The following is a 21,636-nucleotide window of genomic DNA, read 5'->3' as shown; positions in this document are numbered from 1 at the left end:
TATATCGTTGTCTCTCATACTAAAAATTGCTGTCTCCAGTGGAGTTATTCCTCATCCTAATGTGGCAAAAAGATCGATGTATGATGGGGCTCGCTTCCACACTGTGCACACGCACAGTCTGCTGTTTGGTTTGGAGCGGCTCTCTGTGAGGCCCCTTGTTTCTTCTTTATGTCCAATCTACTGTTTTGATGAAGACTCAGACATTCGACCTCTTAATGTGTAGCGGGAAAGTGGTCAGTTTCCAATCCTTGCTGCTTCACCCCTTCCAAGAGTGCACGGACGCATTCCTCTGTCCACTTCCTAATGGCTTTCCTTCAGTCGGCCAGTCTGCAGGTATCCTTAAATTGTGCATTGCTGTCACCCATCTAACTGAGGCAGAGAAACTGAAATGTGACGAGTACCGTTCCTGTGTTTATACAGTGACTGGCGTCACTCCTCAATTTCATTACCAGACAATGTCCTGCCATTTGATGATATGTAGCTATTAAACTACAAGTGTCTATGTAACCAATATTGGCAAAGAACTCATAGTGGGCTTGGATCCTGCTAAGGAATTAGAATATACTTTTCCAGCAACAAGGGAGGAAAATGGACTACAACATGCAAAATGGTCTGGATTAAATTGAACTTTGCTCATACAATGCTTACCAAGAAAAATAAAAATCGTCACAACAATGATACAAATAGCAATAATAACAATAAAGGGGATGTGAATAATACCTTAAGGTTTCCAAAATGCTTTATACATATTAGTATACATCCTCATTTGATGCCCAAAACTTCCCTGGCAGGTAGGCACCACAGGTATTATTATTATCCCCATTTTTACAGAAGAGGAGAATGAGGATCAGAGCAGTTAAGTAACTTGCCCAGGGCCACACAGATAATGCCAGAGGTGGGGTGCCGCCTCAAGTTCTGCTTAATCCAAGTCCAGCATTCTTTCCACTAAACCACAGTGCCTCTCCAAAGGCAAAATGCCCATGAAAATAAGGGCAGAAATATCTGGCTCCAACAGTGCTGCCCTATATTAATGAATGAATAGGCAGGTTGAATAACAAAGAGCAAATACTTGCTGTTACCCAGGGCAAAAAGGACAAGATGGGGTATCAGTCTGTATGAGAAATGAGGAGTTCTGCAGGAGGCTAGAGATTTTTAAAGAAGCCTAGAAGGGCATAGTGATGGAAGAGGGTGTAGACGGGACTGCCCCAGGAGGTTTGACTATACTTCTGCCATTTAGCATTGCTGGGGCTAAGTTGGTGGCTTACATCAGCATTTCCTTCTGGGACTGCTGTAGCCAGGGTACTTAATGAGAACATACAGAGTGAATGCTGCTGCTCTCTCTTGGAAAAAGCTGTTTGTTACATTCTGTAGGTTTGCAAAGAAATTGTGCAAGGATAGAGGGAGGAGTCAGCTGAGGCTTGTGGGTATGTCTGGGCAGCATGGATCCAGGAAGGGATAAGGAGAAGCATTAGTTAAGCTCTTATTCTGTGCCAGGCACTGGACTAACTGCTTTGCAGATATCTTTGATAAGGTAGGTAGAGCACTAAGGCATGCCCTATTTTTGTTCAGTCGTTTTTCAGTCATGTCTAACTCTTCATAACCCCATTGGAGTTTTCTTGGCAAAGATATTAGAATAGTTTGCCATTTCCTTCCCCAGCTCATTTTACAGATTAGGAAACTGAGGCAAGCAGGGTTAACTGACATGCCCAGGGTCACACACAGCTAGTTAGTGTCTTGAGGCCAGATATGAACTCGAGTCTTCCTGATTCCAGGTCCAGTGCTCTATCCACTATGCCACCCAGCTGCCTAGCATGTCCCATGTATGCATGTCTGTGTGTGTATTTATGTCTTCCCATATTTGGCTCCTAGGCTCATAGATTTAGAGCTAGAAGGCACCTTCAACACCTTCATTTTTACAGATGAGAAAAGTGAGGCACAGAGAAGCTAAGTGACTCACCCAAGGTCACACAGGTAAAAATGCCCAGAGATGGCATTAGAACTCAAGTCCCATTAAACTGTGGGTTGTGAACCCACACGGGGAGGTGGGGGGGAGTCAGAAGCACTGAAGGGGTTCTGAGTGAAAAAAGTTTAAGAAGCCCTGTTCTAGACTCCACAGTCACTGCTGCTCCTTCTACTGTTCTAGGCTACCTTCCAGAGCTCCCAGGCTGCCCTCCTTTTGGGTACAGTAGAATGTAAGTTCCTTGGGGGCAGGGATTGTCATTACATTCTCAGCAGCTAGCAGAGTGGCACAGTAGGTTTGCTTTATTTTGTAGGCTTTTTGTTTTTTAATCTTTCACAGATTATTTTTTTGTTTTTACAGCACTTTAATCTCCCAATTTCCCTCCTCCATCTAGAAAGCCATCCTTTTTAACAAAGATGACAAAAACTAAAACTAGTTCAGCAAAACTAACCAATACATCAACCAGAACCAATAGTAGATGCACTATTCCACACCCATACCCCCGAAGCACCATATTCTCCGCTTGTTCACCCCCAAAATAAGGGAGGCATATTTTCCTACTTTTTCTACAGTGTTCTGTTCCAATGGTTTTTTTTTGTTCTTTCCATTTACATTGTTGGAGTCATATGTATATTGTTTTCTTCTATCTTTTTACTTTACTTTTAGTTCCTATAAAGGCTTATTTCCTTCTATTTTTCTCAATATTCTTTGCATACATTATATTTTATTGTGCAATAATATTTCACTATATTGATGTATCCTAATTTGCTTAGCTATTCCTCAAATATTGGACACCTACTTTGTTTCCAATTCTTTGCTACTAAAAAAAGTGCTACTACAAATATTTTGTGTGGGATATTTCTTTCTATCTTTGACTTCCTTAATGTATACACCTAGCAGTGGGTCAAAGGTACAGACATGTTATCATTTTTTTGCATAATTTTGAATTATTTTCCAGAATAGCTGAATCAATTCATATGTCCACTAATTGTATGTTAATGTGCCTGTCTTTCCACAACCCCTTCAACATTGACTATTCCCATCTTTTGTTATCTTTGATAATTTGCCAAGTGCAACTCTAAGATTTTCTTCTGTATAACCGGTTCTTAACATAGACATGTTTAATTTAATCAAACTGAATAGCATCAGGGATGGTTCAGGATGGTTGTGATGTCAGTATTACTGAGGTACTGTGTCCAACTGCTAGGTCCCCGAGAACATTCTCTATAAGCCACTCTTTGATTTGTGGAATGCCTGAGGAAGCAGCAGTAAGACTAAGAATTTGAAAAATTGTGTGAAAGATGTGTTAAGAGTCAGTTTATCATGGGGTAGGTCACACAGCACAATAATGAACAATAGATCAAATATCTGACTTACAAACTAGAGCTAATGGTACAAATGGCTGACTAGAATGAAGAAAATCTACTTGTATGAACTGATGGTCCAGTTATTTGGACAGAAATAGAAGGGGTAAAGATGGGGATGTTGTTTCTAGTGTTTAGGCTCACGTCATGCTAAGTGATGACAAATCTGAATGAAGGAAGAAAAGAAGGAATGAATGAATGAAATTATGAATTAAAGTTTTTCAGAGATAGAACCTGGTCTAGATAAAAGTATTTTACTTTGAGAAAACTGATATGCGAAACCAATGTATGAAAAACTAAATTTACAAATTGATAAGTTTGGAGGTAACTGTGCTAAAGATTTTCTTTAAATAGAAACTCTGTTAGCACACTTAATTAGTCATAAACTACATAAAATATAACAAATTTCATGTTGAGTCATGTCAGTATTCCACCAAGTCTAGAATCATGCTTCTGATAGAAATATCCAGAACAGTTGCTAGCTCTCCATAGTTGGACATATTTTCTAACCAAACCAAACAAAACAAAACAAAAAAAACTCCTTCTATAATTAGTTAATATTTTTAATTTAATTGTAACTTTTTCAACTATTTTGTTTTCTGTCTGTATAATTTATTAGATTAATGATTTTCAAATTTATGTAAAATAGAATTTCTTCAAATTTAGGGTTATGCCTTAGTTGTAGTGTTCTGAAATCTGCATACCAAGTCCACACTCATCCTGTGCATATTCTTCATGATTTATAGATTCCAATTACATAGACTCTCAGACAACATCATTTTTAACATGTCAATCTATTTCACATTCCTTTTCTAATCCCTTTGAAGCAGCTTAGTATATGAAAGAGTAGTGGATGTGTAGTCAGAAGACTAGGGTTCAGACTTGGCTACATTTCATATAATGTCCATGTCATATATGCACCAATCAAAGAAAATGGGTGTGTTTAGCTAGGAAAACATAAGACTTAGGAGACAGATGATAGCTGTCTTCAAGGAAGGTCATGTGGAAGAAGAATTACTCTTACTCTGTTTGGCACCATAGGGCACAACCAGGATCAATGAGCAGAAGGCACAAAGGAGTAGATTTAAATTTTACTTCAGGAAAAATTCACAAAAATTAGCATTATCCAAAAGCAGGACTTCCTGGGAGGTTGTGCGTTCCTCCACAATGGAGGTCTTCAAGCAGAGGATGAGTGACTACTTGTTGAGTATGGTATAGGAGGATTTCTTTAAGGTCCTCAATTGAGATCTCTTTCAACTCTTAAATTCTGATTTTGTGATTTCTGGCCATGAGAAAGTCACTTTGAGCCTCAGTTTGGAGTTCCCTCACTATCCTGATGGCCATCCTCTGGACATAATCGAATCGTTGAAACAATATTCCAAATATGGTCTTACTAGAGCATTGCAGAGTGGGCCTCTATTAGAAAGGGATATTCCTGATCATAGTGCTAGAGTGGGGAGGGGTCTCAGAAGTCATCGTGTTCAACTACCCTGCTTTTCAGATGAGGACGCTTGCGCCCAGAGAGGTTAAGAAACTGAGGTCATAAGCTAATTAGTAAGAGCCTGTACTAGAACCTGGCTTTCCAGTGTACTTTACATTAGCCTGGTCAACACTAAATTGGCTCTATTCCAGTTTTAAATAGCCACAAGATGTTAAAAATTATGTAGAATAGCTGTGTTCCTGCAGAAGCTATCCTAATGATACAAGAGGTGATCTTAAGTTTTTCCTGACTAGAATCACTTATACAGTCACATGGCCTCTTGTTGTGAGAAGCCCAAGGAATCAGCAGCAGGCCCATTTCAATAACAGGACGCTGACTATTCCATCTAAGAGCAAACAACAGCGAGCTTGAAATTAACAAAAAAATTCTAATACTGATAAGACTTCTTTAATAATAAAACTTCTTTCAAACTAGACAATGCTGTTTTGAATCCAGTCACTTTCCTGTCTTCTATCACATCTGCTTTAACCAAATTTCAAAAGTTTTACATATGTTAGTATATAAAATGATTTGTAACTATAAAGTACTTATTATTGTGAACTGTTATTATTTCTACTATTATAATGAGACAGATTTCATCCCAGGCACTTCGAATTAACTCAACCTCCTTTAAAATGAATGAAAAATGAATTAATCTTTACACAAAAAGAATGTTTGCAATTTCTACTTCAAAGTACTCTCCCAACTTGGTATGTAATGACAGGCTAACAAGGATTTGTATAACCATTCAACAAACTTTTATTAAGCATCTACTAAGTGCAAATACCATATAAAAGTTGCTGGGGGAAAAAGACACAAAAATAAGTAAGAGATAAACCCTCAAAGATCTTACAAATGAGTAGGTAAGTTAATAAGACAAAATAAAATATGGTAAGTGCATAAGAGGAATACAAAGATCGGCAACTGAGGGAGAAATCATTTCTTCTTTGGAGTGGGGAGGCAGGTCATGAGAATCAGATTTTTTTACTGCTCTATGAATTCTAGTTTTGTTATTTAATAATTAGATAGAGAAGACCTAGAAGGCTGATCCTACAAATTGTACTCCCACACATGTGCTGTCAAAATATGTCTTTTTACAAACACAAAAACCAGCAGTGAAGCAAGAAGAGGCTAAACAGTTTGTTAAAACTCAAATGTGCCAATCAATGAATTGGAGGAGGAACTGAAGCTTAGATAGTAAAAGCTGAATTCTAAATCCATGAGTAAAAAATGTAATCTGCAACACTTTCTTCCAAAATACTACCTACTTGTAAAAAATAATACATGCTTTCCAGTAAGGTGCCACCAGTAAGGACTATTAGTGACTATATCTTACCGATTTCTCTGCTGAAGCAGTATTAAATACTCATCATGTTTTTCATCAAAGTCCGTCACCATGTCTTTAGTATAACCCTGAAATGGAAAAAAAAAAAAAAAGGATGTTTGTTATAGAAGAGCATTACTAACAGAAAGGTCACGTGCCTGATGTAAACACTGAAGGTGCTTTTGATGAAAGCACAAGTCCCTGAACACATAGCTGGAAAACATTCTACAGCAAACAATATTGACCCAAATCCCATGAGAAAGTCTAGTGATTTAATGGGTCTTTTCTGGGTCTAATATTTTTTGCTCTCTGAAAAGGATTATATCCTTTAGTCTCCCTATTGTTGTAAATTCCAAGTATCTTTAAAATCAAGTATCCTGAAAATATTCAGACTTTTTCTATCACTTTCTCAATAGCAGTTATGTACTTATCTCAATAGTCATAGTCAGAGCTAAATCTTACCAAGGAATGGAATATAGACAGTGATTATATCAGCTCAATAACTTTGCAATCTATGACAAGTTAAGGAGAACAATTTTAAACAAAATATCAAAACAAGCTATCTACAACAAAACAAGAATTTAAGTGAAAAGCATGATTTCCAAGAGGAGTGGCCAGAGGAAAAGAAAAAGAAAATGTTATCAATCATTCTCCTACTAGAGATGTAGTGTGGCATAATGGATGGAGGGCTGACTTTGAAACCAAAAAGACTTAAGTTCAAATCGTACACCTAACATATGTTGACTGTGTAACCTTGCAGAAGTCACTTAACTTTTCAGTGCCAGCCACTTGCATGAAACTCAAAAAGAAAGGAATCCCTGCCAGTCACAAATTAATTTAGAAAACCACAAATTAACATTATTTATGTTGTGTTGTATTTTTATTTATTTGTTAAATGTTTTGCAATTTTATTTTAATCTGACCCCTGTCACCCAAGGGAGTTTGGCAGCCTGAAGTTTGACACCTCTGCAAAGGGGCACAGAAGGTGCCAACCTGCATTTGTAGAAGGAGCTTCCTCTTTAGGACTAAATTCCTTAAGCCAATGAAATCACAGGTCTGTAATCTGTTTCAACATATTCCTGAAATGGCTCTCTCACCAGTCACCAATCACCATTCTAGTCAAACCCAGTATCCTTTCTGTGTCCCTATTCACCTCAATTTCTCTATCAACTATTTTCTGCAACTTAGTCTTTTTTTAAAAATATGTTCCAATTACATGTAAAAAACAATTTTTAACATTAATTTCTTCAAATTTTGAGTTCTAAATTCTCTCTCTCCTTCTCTCCCTCCTCATTGAGAAGACAGACAATTTGATGTAGCTTATACATGGGCAGTTACGCAAAACATATTTCCATATTAGTCATGTGGAAGAAAACATAGACAAAAAACCATTAAAAAAGTAAAAAATAGTATGCTTTGATGTCTATTTACACTCCATCAGTTCTTTCTCTGGATGTGGATACCATTTTTCATCATGAGTCCTTTGGAATTATCTTGGATCTTTGTATTGCCAAGAACAGCTAAGTCATTCACAGTTGATCACGTGATGTGCAACTTGGAGTCTTAAAGGGCTTTCTGGAGGACAGTTAATTATCCTTAGTATTTCTCAAAACCCTCTCTGCCCTTAGTTTCTAGGATAAAGGAATAAACTGGCTTTCCTCCTCTCTTTCTGACTATTCCTTCTCTATTTCCTCTTGCTTTCTTTATTATGAACTTGTTTCAGTTCTGTCTCTCTCTGTGACCCCATCTGGAATTTTCTTTGGCAAAGACACTGGAGTGGTTTGCCATTTCCTTCTCTAGCACATTTTACAGATGAGGAAACTGAGGCAAACAGGGTTAAGTGACTTGCCAAGGGAAACAACAAGGAAGTGTTTGAGGCTGAATTTGAACTCAGGTCTTCTTCCTGACTTCAGGCCCAGTACTCTATCCACCATGCTATCTAACTGCCCTTAGGAATCCTTCTAACCATAGTTAAAATGGTGATCTTCTAGTCTTGCCTATCTAGGACCTTCCATTCTCATGGATTCAGCCATCATTTCTATGCAAATGACTTCTAAATTTCCATCTTGAGTTGTCTACTGGAAACTCTACCTTCACCTGAAACTTAATAAGCCCAAAAGTGAACTTGGCATCTTTCCCCTAAACGGTTTTCCAACCTTACATTTACTATTTTTGTCAGCAATAGTGCCATTCTCATAGTCTGTAGAGCTAGGAACCTTGGAATCATCTTTAACCCTTTCCTCTCCTTTACCCCTTATAGCCAGTACCATTGAGTCTTATAAATTTTTTTTCCTTTGGGAATGTCTCTCATATTTTTGTCTTCCCTTGGCTTCCTACTGTCATCCTGTCGAGGCTCCTACTTCCTCATAACTGAATCACTGCACTAGTCTCTCCTACTTAGGCTCCCTGCTTCCAAATTGATCTTGCCAAACACTGTCAGCTGAATCTTCTAAGAGTAAGAATAGTGAAAAGATGCTGCCCACCTCCTGACAGAGAGGGATGGACTAAACCAAGCAGAATGAGACATATATTTTTGGATATGGCCAATGTGGGATTTTGTTTTGTTTGACTTTGCAAAAGGTCACAAGAGTTTTTTGATTTTCTTCTTTGACTTGATTCCCCATGGGGTGGGAAATGTGAATGGAGGGGCATCTAGGTGGTGCAATGGATACAGCACTGGCCCTGGAGTCAGGAGGACCTGAGTTCAAATCTGGCCTCAGACACTTAACACTAGCTGCAAGACCCTAGGCAAGTCACTTAACCCCAATTGCCTCACCCAAAAAAAAAATGTGAATAGGGAAAAAATTTAATAATTGAAAAAAATAATTTATAAAATAATAGTGTTTTCAATAGGTCATATCTCTGTTGTAACCTGCAATGGTTGGAATACATTCCATATTCAAACCAATTTAAACTGATCTCTGCTCTCTGTACTTAGCCTGCTCTACTTATGGTTTTGTTGATGCCATAGCTCATGCTTGGAATGGACTCCTTCCCTCCAGCCATCTCCATCTAATGACATCTATTTCTTCCTTTAAGACTAAACTTCGATGTGTTCTGCCCTACAAAATATTCCCTGATATCAGTAGGTGTCCTCACACTTTGCCTGGACTTCTTTGTATTAATCACATTTTTGCTCTTAGATATGGCCCAATACATGCTGTCTCTCTTTTTGCTCGAGAACCATTGATGGTTCCTGGATAATGCCTCAGGATAGGGAACAAACCGGTCAGCTTGCCACTAAAAGTCCTTCCTGATTTCATTCCAGACTTGCTTTCCAGGCTTACTTTACACCTCTTCCTTTCACATACTCCATATCCCAAATATACTGCTCTTCTTTCATTTCCTCACACTCAGAATCCCATCTCTTGCCTGCCTTACTCTGCATTTGCTATTCCCTATCCCTGGAGAACACTCCCCCCTTAATGTCACCTCTTGTAATCCCTGACTTCCTTCAAGGTTCAGCTTACATGCCATTTCCTGTGTAATCCTGGGGATCCCCACAGCAATAGTGATGTTCTCTCCTTCCACAAATAATCATTTATATACTTATGCTTACATGTTGCATATGTGTTATACTGCAGATTTTAAGCTTCCTGAGGGCAGGGTCTGATTTTTGTTTTATCTTTGCCTTCCTGGTGCCTGGCACAGTACTTTGCACATAGCATAGTAGGAATTTTAAGTAATTGATGCATTTGTATATTCATCCTTCCCAACAAGTTGTAAGCTCCTTCAGAGATGGGTCAGTATTGTATTTATTTTTGTATCCCTAGCACAATGACTTGCACATAGAAGACACTTAATAAATATTTACTAAATTCAGTGACCTTCTATTACCTATCACATCAAGTTAGGGCCTGTATAATCTGATGTTACCTGACTGTCCAATGTCATTGCCCTTTTTAAGACCAATATTCACCCTTTACTACAGTAAGCCCAATTCCAAACACTTCAATGGATCCTTCACTTCAAAAAGAATGACCTTTTCACAGTTCTCTCTCCATAAAACACTGATTTCCTCCTTTTAGCTTTTGCACATACCATTTCCCTGGATTGGTGTGTGTTTTCTCTACATTTTCACCTAATTTAAATCTGACCCATCTTTCAAAGCTCAAGTCAACTCCCATCTCTTCGATGAAGCTTCTTCTGACTGTTCTAGTCAACATTCCAATCCTTTCTCTGAAGCCTATACTCTATTAGATAAGTGATTTCATCAATGTGGATACTTGCTCCAATGGTACAAATCACAAACCATTTATGTCTAGTTCATCCTATGTGGCTCTCAACTATTTCCTCTCATAAATTCATCACTGAAGATTCATTCAACATGCTGGGAAGCCTTTCTCATTTGAGCATGCAGGTATTTCTTGCTCTTACTATGTAGTAGATCTATCTGTTGTTCAAGGAATACATTTTTGTGACATCTTCTATGTCACTTCTTCTGCATATTTTCTCAGTTAAAATGAATTTTAGGTTATTCATGCCCACCATGTCCCTCTCCATTGCCATTTGGGTTTTTATCAACTTCAATTTCCAGAGACAAAAATGTTCCAGGATTTGCAGCCATATAACATCACCAGAAGAAGATTGGTTTTTAAAAGGTAAGGAGTAGAAAGGGGAAAGAAGGAGCTTTGTCTCAAAGAGAAGTTTTGGTAACATATTTAAAAATGCTTAACAAAGTCCTTTATATTCATTTCTAGGCAGAATTTTTAGAATTCCTAAATAGAGTTAATTGACTAGCAAGGCAAGATCTATTCTTAAAAGTAGCAGAGAAAGTACCATTTCCCTGGAGCACGTAACTGCCAACCACCTAACCTTTGCTGGCAACATGGCCTATATCTGACTAAAAAAAATTCTCAGTGGATAAAATTCAGTAAACTGAAAGGTCCTTCTATTCCAAATATAGATAATTTGATTCCCAAGTACAGCAATGCCTCATTTACCTAGCATCTTTGGGGTATAAGCTGTTTCACAGAAGTAAATGTTCCAGATTCCTGAAGTGTTCTCCTCCACAAGTACCAATGTTTAATGAAAAAAAAAATTTAACCATGTGTTCCAAAATAGAGTATGACCTTTTCTTGATGACTTATAACCATCATAGTTTACATCCAACTATGGAGCATTAATGTAACGGAAAAAAGTAAAAAACAGATCTTAAGTGGCAGATAGGAAATCTGTTCTACATCAGAAGGTTGGAGAGTAGAAGAATGTCACACAGAAGGGAAAAAGAAAAAGGTACATCAAATACATGGAGCTAAAAAAAAAACAAATGGAAGATTCTTCTAAATAGGAGTGAGCTGGATGATCTGAGAAGAAAGCAGCTGCTTATCCTCCAAGAAATGATGAAATAGAGTCAAAGAACCTTTAAGGTTGGCAATCATCCAGTAAGAGTCAGAAGAAGAAGAGACAGTGGTGGTGGTTGATGACTCCCTGTTCAGGAGCATTGAGGCAGCTAGATGACAACAATAATGGAGAGGTCTGTTGTATTCCTGAAATATACATCAATAACAAAACATCAAGAAAAAATGACATGGCCAAAAGGAACCTAGAATTGATTTCTAGAGATTACAAAGCCTTAGTCAAGATACCAGAGAACACAAGAACTCAGTTGTTTACATCATCACTGCACACAGAAGGCAAGAGATTCAAAAGAGAAAAGCTGATTGGGGAAGGGGACATCTGGCTAAGGAGGTGATGCCTGGAAATGGGATATGGATTTCTGGACCACAATTTAAAATATCAGAATGACAGGCTTCTGTCTACCTAACAAAGGCTAGGCTAGTAAAACTGTATTTGCCTGGGGTCTTGCAGATTTAATTGTGGGGAAGATGCTCGACATATACCCATACACCCTTCCCCCCAATTGCAATGAATATAAACAGGAGAATTGATGACTTCTTGTTTGAATCAAAGATTAAGTGTGAACCTAATTAGTTATGACCAGGTCCAACATGCTTCTACTGAATCAAATCAATCAATCAAAAGTGTAAACTGAATGCAAACAGTTCTTTATTCATTTTGGGGAAAGTAAAATACTTTGATTATTGGATGATGTTCACAGGAAATAGATTGAGACTGAAAGAAGGAACCATGAACACTTCTAGGTCTCTGCATATTACAGAAGGTCAGTTTCAAGCCCAGCATTCCAACAGAAGAAGATTCTAGCAACTAACCATTCTAGTGATGGTTGAGGGAAGTGTCCTGGGGGAATGGTAAGGACTGAGTCATCACTCTCCTCTCTACTTCACCCTTTATTGACCAGAGGATAATCATGTGAATTTCAAGAGATCAGCAGATCTGGACTTCCCATTAATATCAGTATCAATGTCCCCAAAACATCAGTGGTCAATGACAACATGTTCATCAGGAGGTGAGAGATGTGCCAAGGACAAACCAGAAACACTGAGGAAAGTCAGTTGCAGGACTCTGTAATAGCACCAAACTTTGAAGCCCAAAAGAGAACTAGCTAAGGGGAACTCTATGAAGACTTAATGAAGGCAGAAAAGAATTTCTATTCAACCAGAAGCTATAATTTACCTTTTTTTCAATATGGGCTTTCTAAGCTAAAGCTCACTTTCCCTGGACTTTCTATATACATTTGTAAAAGAAAGCAAGTGCATCCCAGACTTTTGGAAGGACTGTTTTGTACCAACTGTTCTTACTATATCATCTCAGTAAATATTCCTGTGTTAATGCTAATTAAGTCTGGCTGGATAATTGATAATCAATGGGGAACAAAAAGGATGAGGGCTCATAAACAATAGTACTAAAAAAGAAAAACCATCCTCTCAGGGTTATCCCTAAAAATCCAAAGGAAGAAGTTGTCAACCACCAACTCAGAGCAGGGAGAGTGAGCCCAGAGGGGGTGCTACATAATCAAAGGAGATTGAAAGTAAAGGGAAGAGAAAACTGCCAATTTATACCTATCAATCTAGATAATTTTGATTACATAACATTTAAAAGTGTTTGCAAGAATAAGACCAATGAAGATAAAATTAGAAAAGAAACAGCAGAACAGGGGAAAATATTAGCATAAAATATCACCAACAAAAGTCAGATAGCCAAAATATATAGGAAATCATCACAAATGTCTAATACTAAGCCATTCTCCAACAGATTTTTTTTCTCTAGTCTTTTTATTTACATGCCAAATTAACTGATTCAATCATTTTCTATTTTGTAAAGAAAGTTTTCAGGGAAACAATTTTATCTCTGAGTATTGCTTTAGCTGTGTCCCTTCAGTTTTGGTATAATGTTTCATAGTTATCAGAGGCAGCTAGGAGGCATAGTGGATAAAGCACTACATCTGGAGTAAGGAAGACCTCAGTTCAAAACCTGCCTCAAAACACTTACTAAATGTGTGACTGTGGGAAACACCCTCTGCCTCAGTTTCCCCAACTATAAAATGGGGATAATAATAATAATATCTACCTCATAGGATTGTTCTGAGGATTAAGTGATACAATATTTATAAAACTCTTGCACAGTGCCTAGTACATAGTAGGCACTTAATAAATACTTCTTCCTTCTTTATTATATTTAACACATTTATTATTACTATGATTTGTTCTTTTACCCAATCATTATTCAGGATGTCATTGCTTAGTCTACATCTAGGTCTGTATTTCATACTCATATTTACTTTTTAATTATTTTGTTATGGTCTATAACTATTTATTATTTTATTATTATATTTTTATTTATTATACTCATCTTCTTATATTTATTATACTCATTTATTTATTATACTCATCTTTTTATATTTATGATTCTTTTATGTCCCAGCATACGACCGATTTTTCTAAAGATACAATGGGATGATGATAAAAGTATTATTTAATATTACCATTCGGAAGTTGTCGTTGGCCAGTCAAATATATCCAAGAATTTGTGCAGGTCTATGTTTTTCTGTCTGTTAGATTTATCTATCTCAGAGAGGAATATTAAAGCATGACTTAATTAAGAATAGGTCATTATAAAACAATGTAAATGGGTACAACAAAAACACTGAAATACTGTGAAAAAACATTGTGAAATTATAATGACCAAGGTTGACCTTGGAGAAAAGTTGAAAAAATGTACATCCCTTCTCTCTTTGCAGAGAAGCATCTAGGTGGCATTGTAGATGGAGCACTGCACCTGGAATCAGGAAGACCTGAGTTCAAATCTGGCCTCAGACACTTACTAGTTGTGTGATCTTTAAGTCAAGTCACTTAACCTCCACCTTAGTCTTCATCTATAAAATGGGAATGATAATAGTTCCTACTTCTCAGGGTTGTTGAGAAGACCAGATGAGATAATAATTGTAAAGCACTTAGTACAGTGGCAGGTACATATAGTAAAAACTATATAAATGTTAGCTATTATTATTATTATTATTATTATTATTATTATTATTACTGTTATGTGGGACTATGGATGTGGAATGGGGCAGGTACTGTCTGCTCTTTTCATTTCAAATATTTGTTATAAGGGATAGTTTGCTGAGGATATATGTGTATATAGGGAGAAGTATTGGTTGGGCATGTACTCAAAAATGCCTAAAGAAAGAATAGGTCATGCTAGGCTAACCTTATTTCCTTTTTTGTCAGGTTGCTAGACTTGTAGATCATGGGAATGTTACAGATATAATTAACCTAGATTTTAGCACATTTGACAATGTGCTTCATGTTATTTTTGTGGAAAAATTGGAGGCATATGGGCTAGGTAAGAGGTGTCAAACATGTCCAAACCAGATTAAAACATAATTGGGAAATATTTAACAAAATAAATAAAAATACAGTAGAACATAGATGATATCAATATGTGGTTGTCTAAATCAATATGCAGTCACAAGTATCTTTATGCACAGTCTTGTGGCTCCATTTCTATCTGAGTTTTACACCACTGGGCAAAGTGACAGTACACTGGGGTAGAGATGGAACTGGTTGAAGAGCCAGATCCAAAGAGTTCAGCTGGTTGTTTAACGTCACCTTTGAGCAGGAGTCTCCAGTCTAGTGTGGTGCCACAAGGTCTCAACTCTATGAACAAAGGAAACCCTTATCAAATTTGCAAACAACAAAAGCTGGGAACTTAAGTTAACACAATGGACACAAAAGAAAAATCTTGGCACATCAGGACACTAAACCTGAAATTTAATAGGCTAACTGTAAATAAAGACTTACCACTGCATGGGGGGGGAGGGGCAGAGAATCAGCTTCCCAGTACAAGTTGTGGGAAGCATGGCTAAATAATAATTTATCATAAAAAAAAATTGAGGGTTTTATTGGACTGCCAGCTCAATCAGAGTCAACCAGTGCAATTCAGCAGCCATGTGTTCTTATGTTACATTAGGAGAAACATTTTGTGTCTGGGACAAGGAAGATCATTGTCTCTCTATGCTTTACTCTGGTAAGACCAGATCTGGAGTACTGTGTTCAGTTCTTAGCACCACATTTCAAAAACAACATTGATTAGATGAACAGTGTTCACAGGAGGATTACTAGGATGGTGGAGAGCCTTAAAATCTCTCCATCTGAAGACGAGCTGAAGGAATGGGGACAATGAGCTTACTGAAGAGAACGCTGAGAAGAAACATGAAGTATTTAAAGAACTGTCATGTGAAGAAGGTATGGAATTGTTCTGCTTGGTCCTAAAAGGCAAAATCAAGAGCAGTGTGTAGAAAATAAAAGAGGCAAATCTGAGTGCCCATAATTGGTGCTGCGTCCAAAAGTAGAATAGGATGCCTCGGGACATGATGTGTTCTTCATTTAGGGTCTTCAAGGAAAAGTCTGGATGACCATTTGCTGAAGATGTTGTGGCAGGGTTCTCATTCAGGTAGGAGTTAAGTTAAATGACCTCTGGAGCACCTTCCAACTTTGAAATACTGTTAAAGCTTACAATTGTATCTGTCACCATCCCAATCAGTAAGGCAGAAAGATATTTACTCTATGAAAAAGAGTAAACAGGATTTGGTGACTTCCACTAGCCCTACAGATGGTAATGAAACAGGCAAAGTAGCACCAAAGCTCGTGCTAAAGGGACAGAGTTTGCTGTCAGCATGGATGGTTTTGATGAGGCTCATCTAGTGGGACTTCTGTTTCCTAAAGAGATGGGACACATTCTTTCTACTTGATGGGGAAAGTTTTATACAAGCTAATGAAGTTGAGTAGGATATGTTTTCAGCCAACAGAGTTCCTTCCTTAACAATAAAACTACAACATAAAAACTGACTTTATATTATACTGTGACAAGTGTGACCAGTGAGAAAAGGCTTTCTAATAGAGTATAAACTTCAGTGTATACATCTCCATTAGCCAAGAGCCCAGTACAGAGAAATGTCCTCCCTTCTTTTGAGCCAATAAAAATTTCAGTTACAAACCTTTCCTGAATCTCCTGAAAGACAGAGAATCTCTTTATTGGAAAGAACTTCAGAGGTCATCCAGTCCAACTTGTGCTTGAAAAAGAATCTACTCTACAACCTTCCCACTGGCCTTCTATAAAAGGCCTTTCCTGATCCCAATGGCTAATGCCCTCCCTCCCAAACGACCTTGTAATTTAACTATTTAGTATTTGTGTGTCTACACACACACACACACACACACACACACACTGTACACAGTCTTCCTTAATATAATATAAAGTTTTTCAGGGCAGGGTCTGTTTCATTTTTGTCTTTATATCTCCAGTGTCTAATACAATGTCTGGCACATAACATGTAATTAATACATGCTTTACACTCATAGTGAGAAGGAACTCACTGCCTCATAATATAGCCCATTCTACTTTCAGACTGTATTAGTATCTACTTTCAGTTGTATTAGGATGTTTTTCCTTATAGTAAACTGAAATACGCCTCTCTGAAACTTCCAAAACTTCTCCTGTTTTCACCAAGTCCAAACTGAACAACTCTAACCCCTCTTTCCATATTCCAGCCTTTCACATACTTTATCATATATATCTGGCATAGTCTCCTCGTTCTTGTTTCCTTCAGTCTTTTCTCTCTATGATCTTCTCCCTTTTAGACTAAACATTCCCATTCTTTTCTCATTTTTAAGTGGAATGTGTCAAGTTATCTCACCATCCTGGTCATCAACCTTATCTGGATATTTTCCAGTTTACCAACGTCCTTCATAAAATGTGGTATTCAGAACTGTCAGTTACAATTCAGAATCTGTGAGTAGAGGGTCTAACATGACAACTATATCAAAGGTAGTCTGTGGGATTGTTCAGATTGTGGCAGAATACAGTGCTGTTGTGGTGAGACTAGAAATGGTTATAACCAGATGTACATGGGAATGTCCATTCAAAAAAAAAGGGGGGGGGGTGGCTAGATGGCTCAGTGAATAAAGTGCTAAGCCTGGACTCAAGAAGACTTGAATTAAAATCTGGCCTCAAACACGTGACCCTGGACAAGTTGCTTAACCTCTCTTTGTCTTAATCCATTGGAGAAGAAAATGGCAAACCACCTCCAGTATCCTTGCCAAGAAAATTCCATGGACAGTATTGGCATGAGATGGGTCCTTGGGGAAACAACTGTAACAACAATAACAAATAACCAGATGGGCTGGTCCAATCTGATATCATATCTGGAAGGCGAAATGTGGAACTTGGGTCAGGTATCAATTAGCTCATATGCTTGACAAGCTAGCAGGGAAGAATTTTATGCAAGTAGCCAAAACACAACTAGGGGAGAAACACTGCTTTTGACAAAGGAATTCTGAAGACAGGACACATTTTATCATGGTCAGCTCAGTTCCTTCTTACCAAGTATAGGGTAGTCAATCATTAAAGGATTGAAGTTTGCTTGTAAGTAGAATGCTAAAGTTCTTAAAGTATAGCTTAATAAATAGCTATTTAATGAACAAATAAATGGCTTCTATTATTGCTGGCATTGGAGTCCTTCCATCCTTAATGACTCAGTGGCCTAGTGGGTAAGAAACACAAGGTATGGGGCAATGAAGACCTGAAAAATACTGTCTATGAAGAAGCAAGAGAGTGCTTTGAATCTGTTTGATTCCTGCTGTGTATGGTAGAAAGGATCCCTAGGGAGGAAAATGAGCATGTTACATATAGGCATAGAATCAATGAGCCAAACTCTATAGCTGATGATAGAGATATCTGTCAATAGAAAGCTGAAGGGACACCCTTTAGAGAATGAATGATATGGTATATAGTATGGAATATAAAACATAGAAAAAGAGAAGAGGACCAAGGACAGAGATCTGGAATATACATACCCAGTGAAGGAAACTGAGAAGGAATGGTTTAACAGGCTGTTTGTTCTTTGTTCATGAAGACCATGACATCAGGAAGGTGATGTCATGATTTACAAGTGAATTGGATTTAAGTGAAGCAGAGCTATATAAAGTCACCAGCTTCATTCTCTTCTCTGGAGCCATCTAGGTCCATTGGCAAGATATAAATCAGGAAGACTGGAGATGGCCCTAGATGCAGTGGGAGACCTTGGCTTTTTTAAGCTAAGGACTTTCCCAGGTCTCACTTTGTCTGAGGCAACACCTATTCAGTGATTAAGGCTAGGTGAGAAATGAAGCAAAGGGGTGGCTAGGGGGCACAGTGGATACAGCACCAACTCTGGAGTCAGGAGGACCTGAGTTCAAATCCAGTCTCATACCAGACACTTGACACTTACTAGCTTGTGTGACTCTGGACAAGTCACTTAACCCCAACAGCCTCACACAAAACAAAAACAAAAACAAAACAAAAACCTGGGAGGGGAAGACCCTCCAGGGTTTCTGGCCAAAGTAGAAACAATTGCTATTTACTCTCACTCAAGGCCAGTAGAGCTTAAAACAATGACCAAGTGAGGCTTGGGCTGGGACCTATTGTTGATCAATCAATGACAGGTAGGAGAACCAAGAAAGCAGTGCGGTGTCACAAAAAGAGAGGAGAGAATGCCCAGGAGAAGTGAGTAGCCAAGTATCCAAAGCTGAAAAGAGGGTTACAGAGGGTTAAACTGAGAAAAGGCTCCCACATTTAGCAATTAGGAGATTGTTGCTAATCTTGGAAAGGGGTCAGAAGCCTGAATGCAAGAGGGTGAAAGTGAATGGGAGGTGAGAAAATGGAGGCCTAAAGCATGGACAACTTTTTTCTGGGTTTGGGAAAGGATATAAAATGATAGCTTAGGGAGACCAATTAATAAACGAGCACTTATCAAGCACCTGTTATTGTCAGGTATCATGCTAGGTGCTGCAGATACAAAGACAAAATGAAACAGTCACAGAGACAGAGCCAGCGTATATAGAGAGACTGCAGGGAAAAGAGGTGATTGAAGGGGAGAGCTAGGAGGAGGAGGAGATGGAAAAGATCCAGGGCACAGGAAGGAGAGTTCACCTCAGTCAAAAGAAGAAAGGAGCCCCCTTCTCCTACCAAGCCTGGAGCAAGGGAGGAGAGTGTGGAAGTTTGTGAGGTGATGTGAGGAACAGAAGGGCAAGAAGAGAAATACCTTGATATATGGCCTCAATTTTCTTGGTAAAATGGTAAGCAATGCTCTCTGCTGAGATGGAAGGGGTGGCATAGTTTACCTGAGGACAGGAGAGGAGGTTTGGGACAGACACCAGGCTGAGCAAGATGAGAATAAAAGGACTGGCATCAGCAGCCAGGGACAGTTGAGATTAGAGACAACAAAAACATGTAGTGGCCAAGGCAGCAGGTTGTGTGATTGCCTTCAGCAGCATTCAGCAGCTTGAGTAAAAGCACTGAGAAATTGAGCTTGAGGTTTAGAAAGGGTTGAGCAGCAACTGGATAAGAAGCAAAGATTCAAGGGCAGAGGACAATGTAAAGTTGAAATGGTTAATTAAAGGGTCAAAATTTTCAAGGGAGAAATATGTGAACAGAGCAGAAGAGAGAGACTGAGAGAGGAGGGAAGGATAGTATGACAGAAAGTACTGAGAATGAAAAATAGTTTTAAGAGGGATAATAATGGGGCAGCTAGGTGGCACAGTGGATAGAGCACCAGCCCTGAAGTCAGGAGGACCTGAGTTCAAATCCGACCTCAGACCCAACACTTGACACTTACCAGCTGTGTGACCTTGGGCAAGTCACTTAACCCTGATTGTCTCGCTAAAAACAAACAAACAAACAAAAAAAGGATAATAATAATAATGACACCAACAATAACTAGTACTTATATACTGCTTTAAGGCTTGCAAAACACTTTTCAAATATTGTCTCATTTTATCCTCATGGCAACCCTGAGAGATGGGTACTGTTATTATCCCCATTTTACAGATAAGGAAACTGAGATCAAGAGAGGTTAAGTGACTTGCTCAGGACCACATAGCTAGTAAATGTCTAAGGCAGGATTTGAATTCAGGTCTTCTTGAGTGCAAGTCTTGTGCTCTAGCCACTATGATGCCTTGATACAGGAAAAGGTGGAAAGATCAGGAGGCTATGGTCAGATGATTTTCAGAGTTTGGTTATGAAGGAGATGAGAGCAAGGATTTACCTTTCTCGTGTATGGCTGGAGGCTGGGTTGTTTGAGGGAATGTCAACATTTACATTGGAGAAAAAGCCAAGTAATGAACTCTTCGGGGCAGCTAGGTGCTGCAATGAATAGAGAATTGGATCTGGATGGTGTCAGGAAAACTTTAGTTCAAATCCAGCCTCAGACACCTGTCAGCCTCTGTTTCCCCAATTATAAAATGGGGATAATAATAGCACCTACCTCCCAGGGTTGTTGTGAGGATCAAATGAGATAGTATTTATAAAGCACTTAGTACAATGCCTGGAAAATAGTAGGTACTTAATAAATGTTTGTTTTCTCCTTTGTTCCCTTGTTTCCTCCCTTCCTTCTTTTCTTTCTCCCTTTTTCCTTCATTTCCTTCCCTCTTTCCTCTTTAAGAAAAGAGGCAGATGACCTAGGGGCCAGTAGATAACTGCTATTAGGAACTGAACAGGATAATAAATCTAGACAGAATGGATTATGAAAATGGAGAAGTTACTAAGTGATGGTAGGAGGTGGGATGAGAAGTGACAGTGAGGAACATGATTATAGGGCTAATCCTTCTCCTAAATGGATATGCTTGGGAGAATAAAAGAAGTAGTATACAGTAGTGGAGAGAATGCTCAGGACAGCAGTGTCTTTTGAAGGAAGAGTACAGGGAGAACCCAAGTTTTTTGACTGCAAGTTCAAAATGGTATGAAATGAAGAGATCTAAAGGGAGCCAAGATGGTGGAGTGGTAGGAACAAGAGGAGTGAGCTCCACTCCACAAACTTCTCTAAACAGATCTAGAAATGCACCAAACAGAATCCTAATAAGCTTAGCATAGGGAGACAGATCAGGAGTTCTGTGGATGTTGGAGGACAGGGTTAGGCCAGGAGCACACCATACATGAACACTCCAGTACCGAGGAAGAAGCTGTGCACCTGGGGAAGAGGAAGTCCCAGACTCAAAATGGGGTACTTCCAAACCTATCTGGGGCACTGAAACAGATATAAATTGGCAGGTCTGTCATCTACTACCCATTCCAGAGCCCAGATCCAGGGAGAACTGAGGAAAGGACCTGC

General features: G+C 38.5%; 1 protein-coding gene across 6 annotated transcripts in view; it reads right to left on the bottom strand.

The window, feature by feature from the left end:
- KIAA0556 (KIAA0556 ortholog) overlaps window positions 1–21,636 on the bottom strand; it is a 195,645-nt gene that overhangs the window by 131,429 nt on the left and 42,580 nt on the right. For all 6 annotated transcript variants that reach the window (XM_027862849.1, XM_027862850.1, XM_027862853.1 and 3 more), the window contains exon 4: window positions 6,141–6,217. In XM_027862849.1, the coding sequence (XP_027718650.1) occupies window positions 6,141–6,217 (77 nt within the window). The remainder of the gene's footprint in view (window positions 1–6,140; window positions 6,218–21,636) is intronic.

This window comes from Vombatus ursinus, unplaced genomic scaffold (assembly GCF_900497805.2).
Source record: "Vombatus ursinus unplaced genomic scaffold, bare-nosed wombat genome assembly UNPS02014770.1, whole genome shotgun sequence".
Classification (NCBI taxonomy): domain Eukaryota; kingdom Metazoa; phylum Chordata; class Mammalia; order Diprotodontia; family Vombatidae; genus Vombatus; species Vombatus ursinus.
The sequence above is the reverse complement of the archived record's forward strand: the minus strand, read 5'-3'. Positions and strand labels throughout refer to the sequence as shown.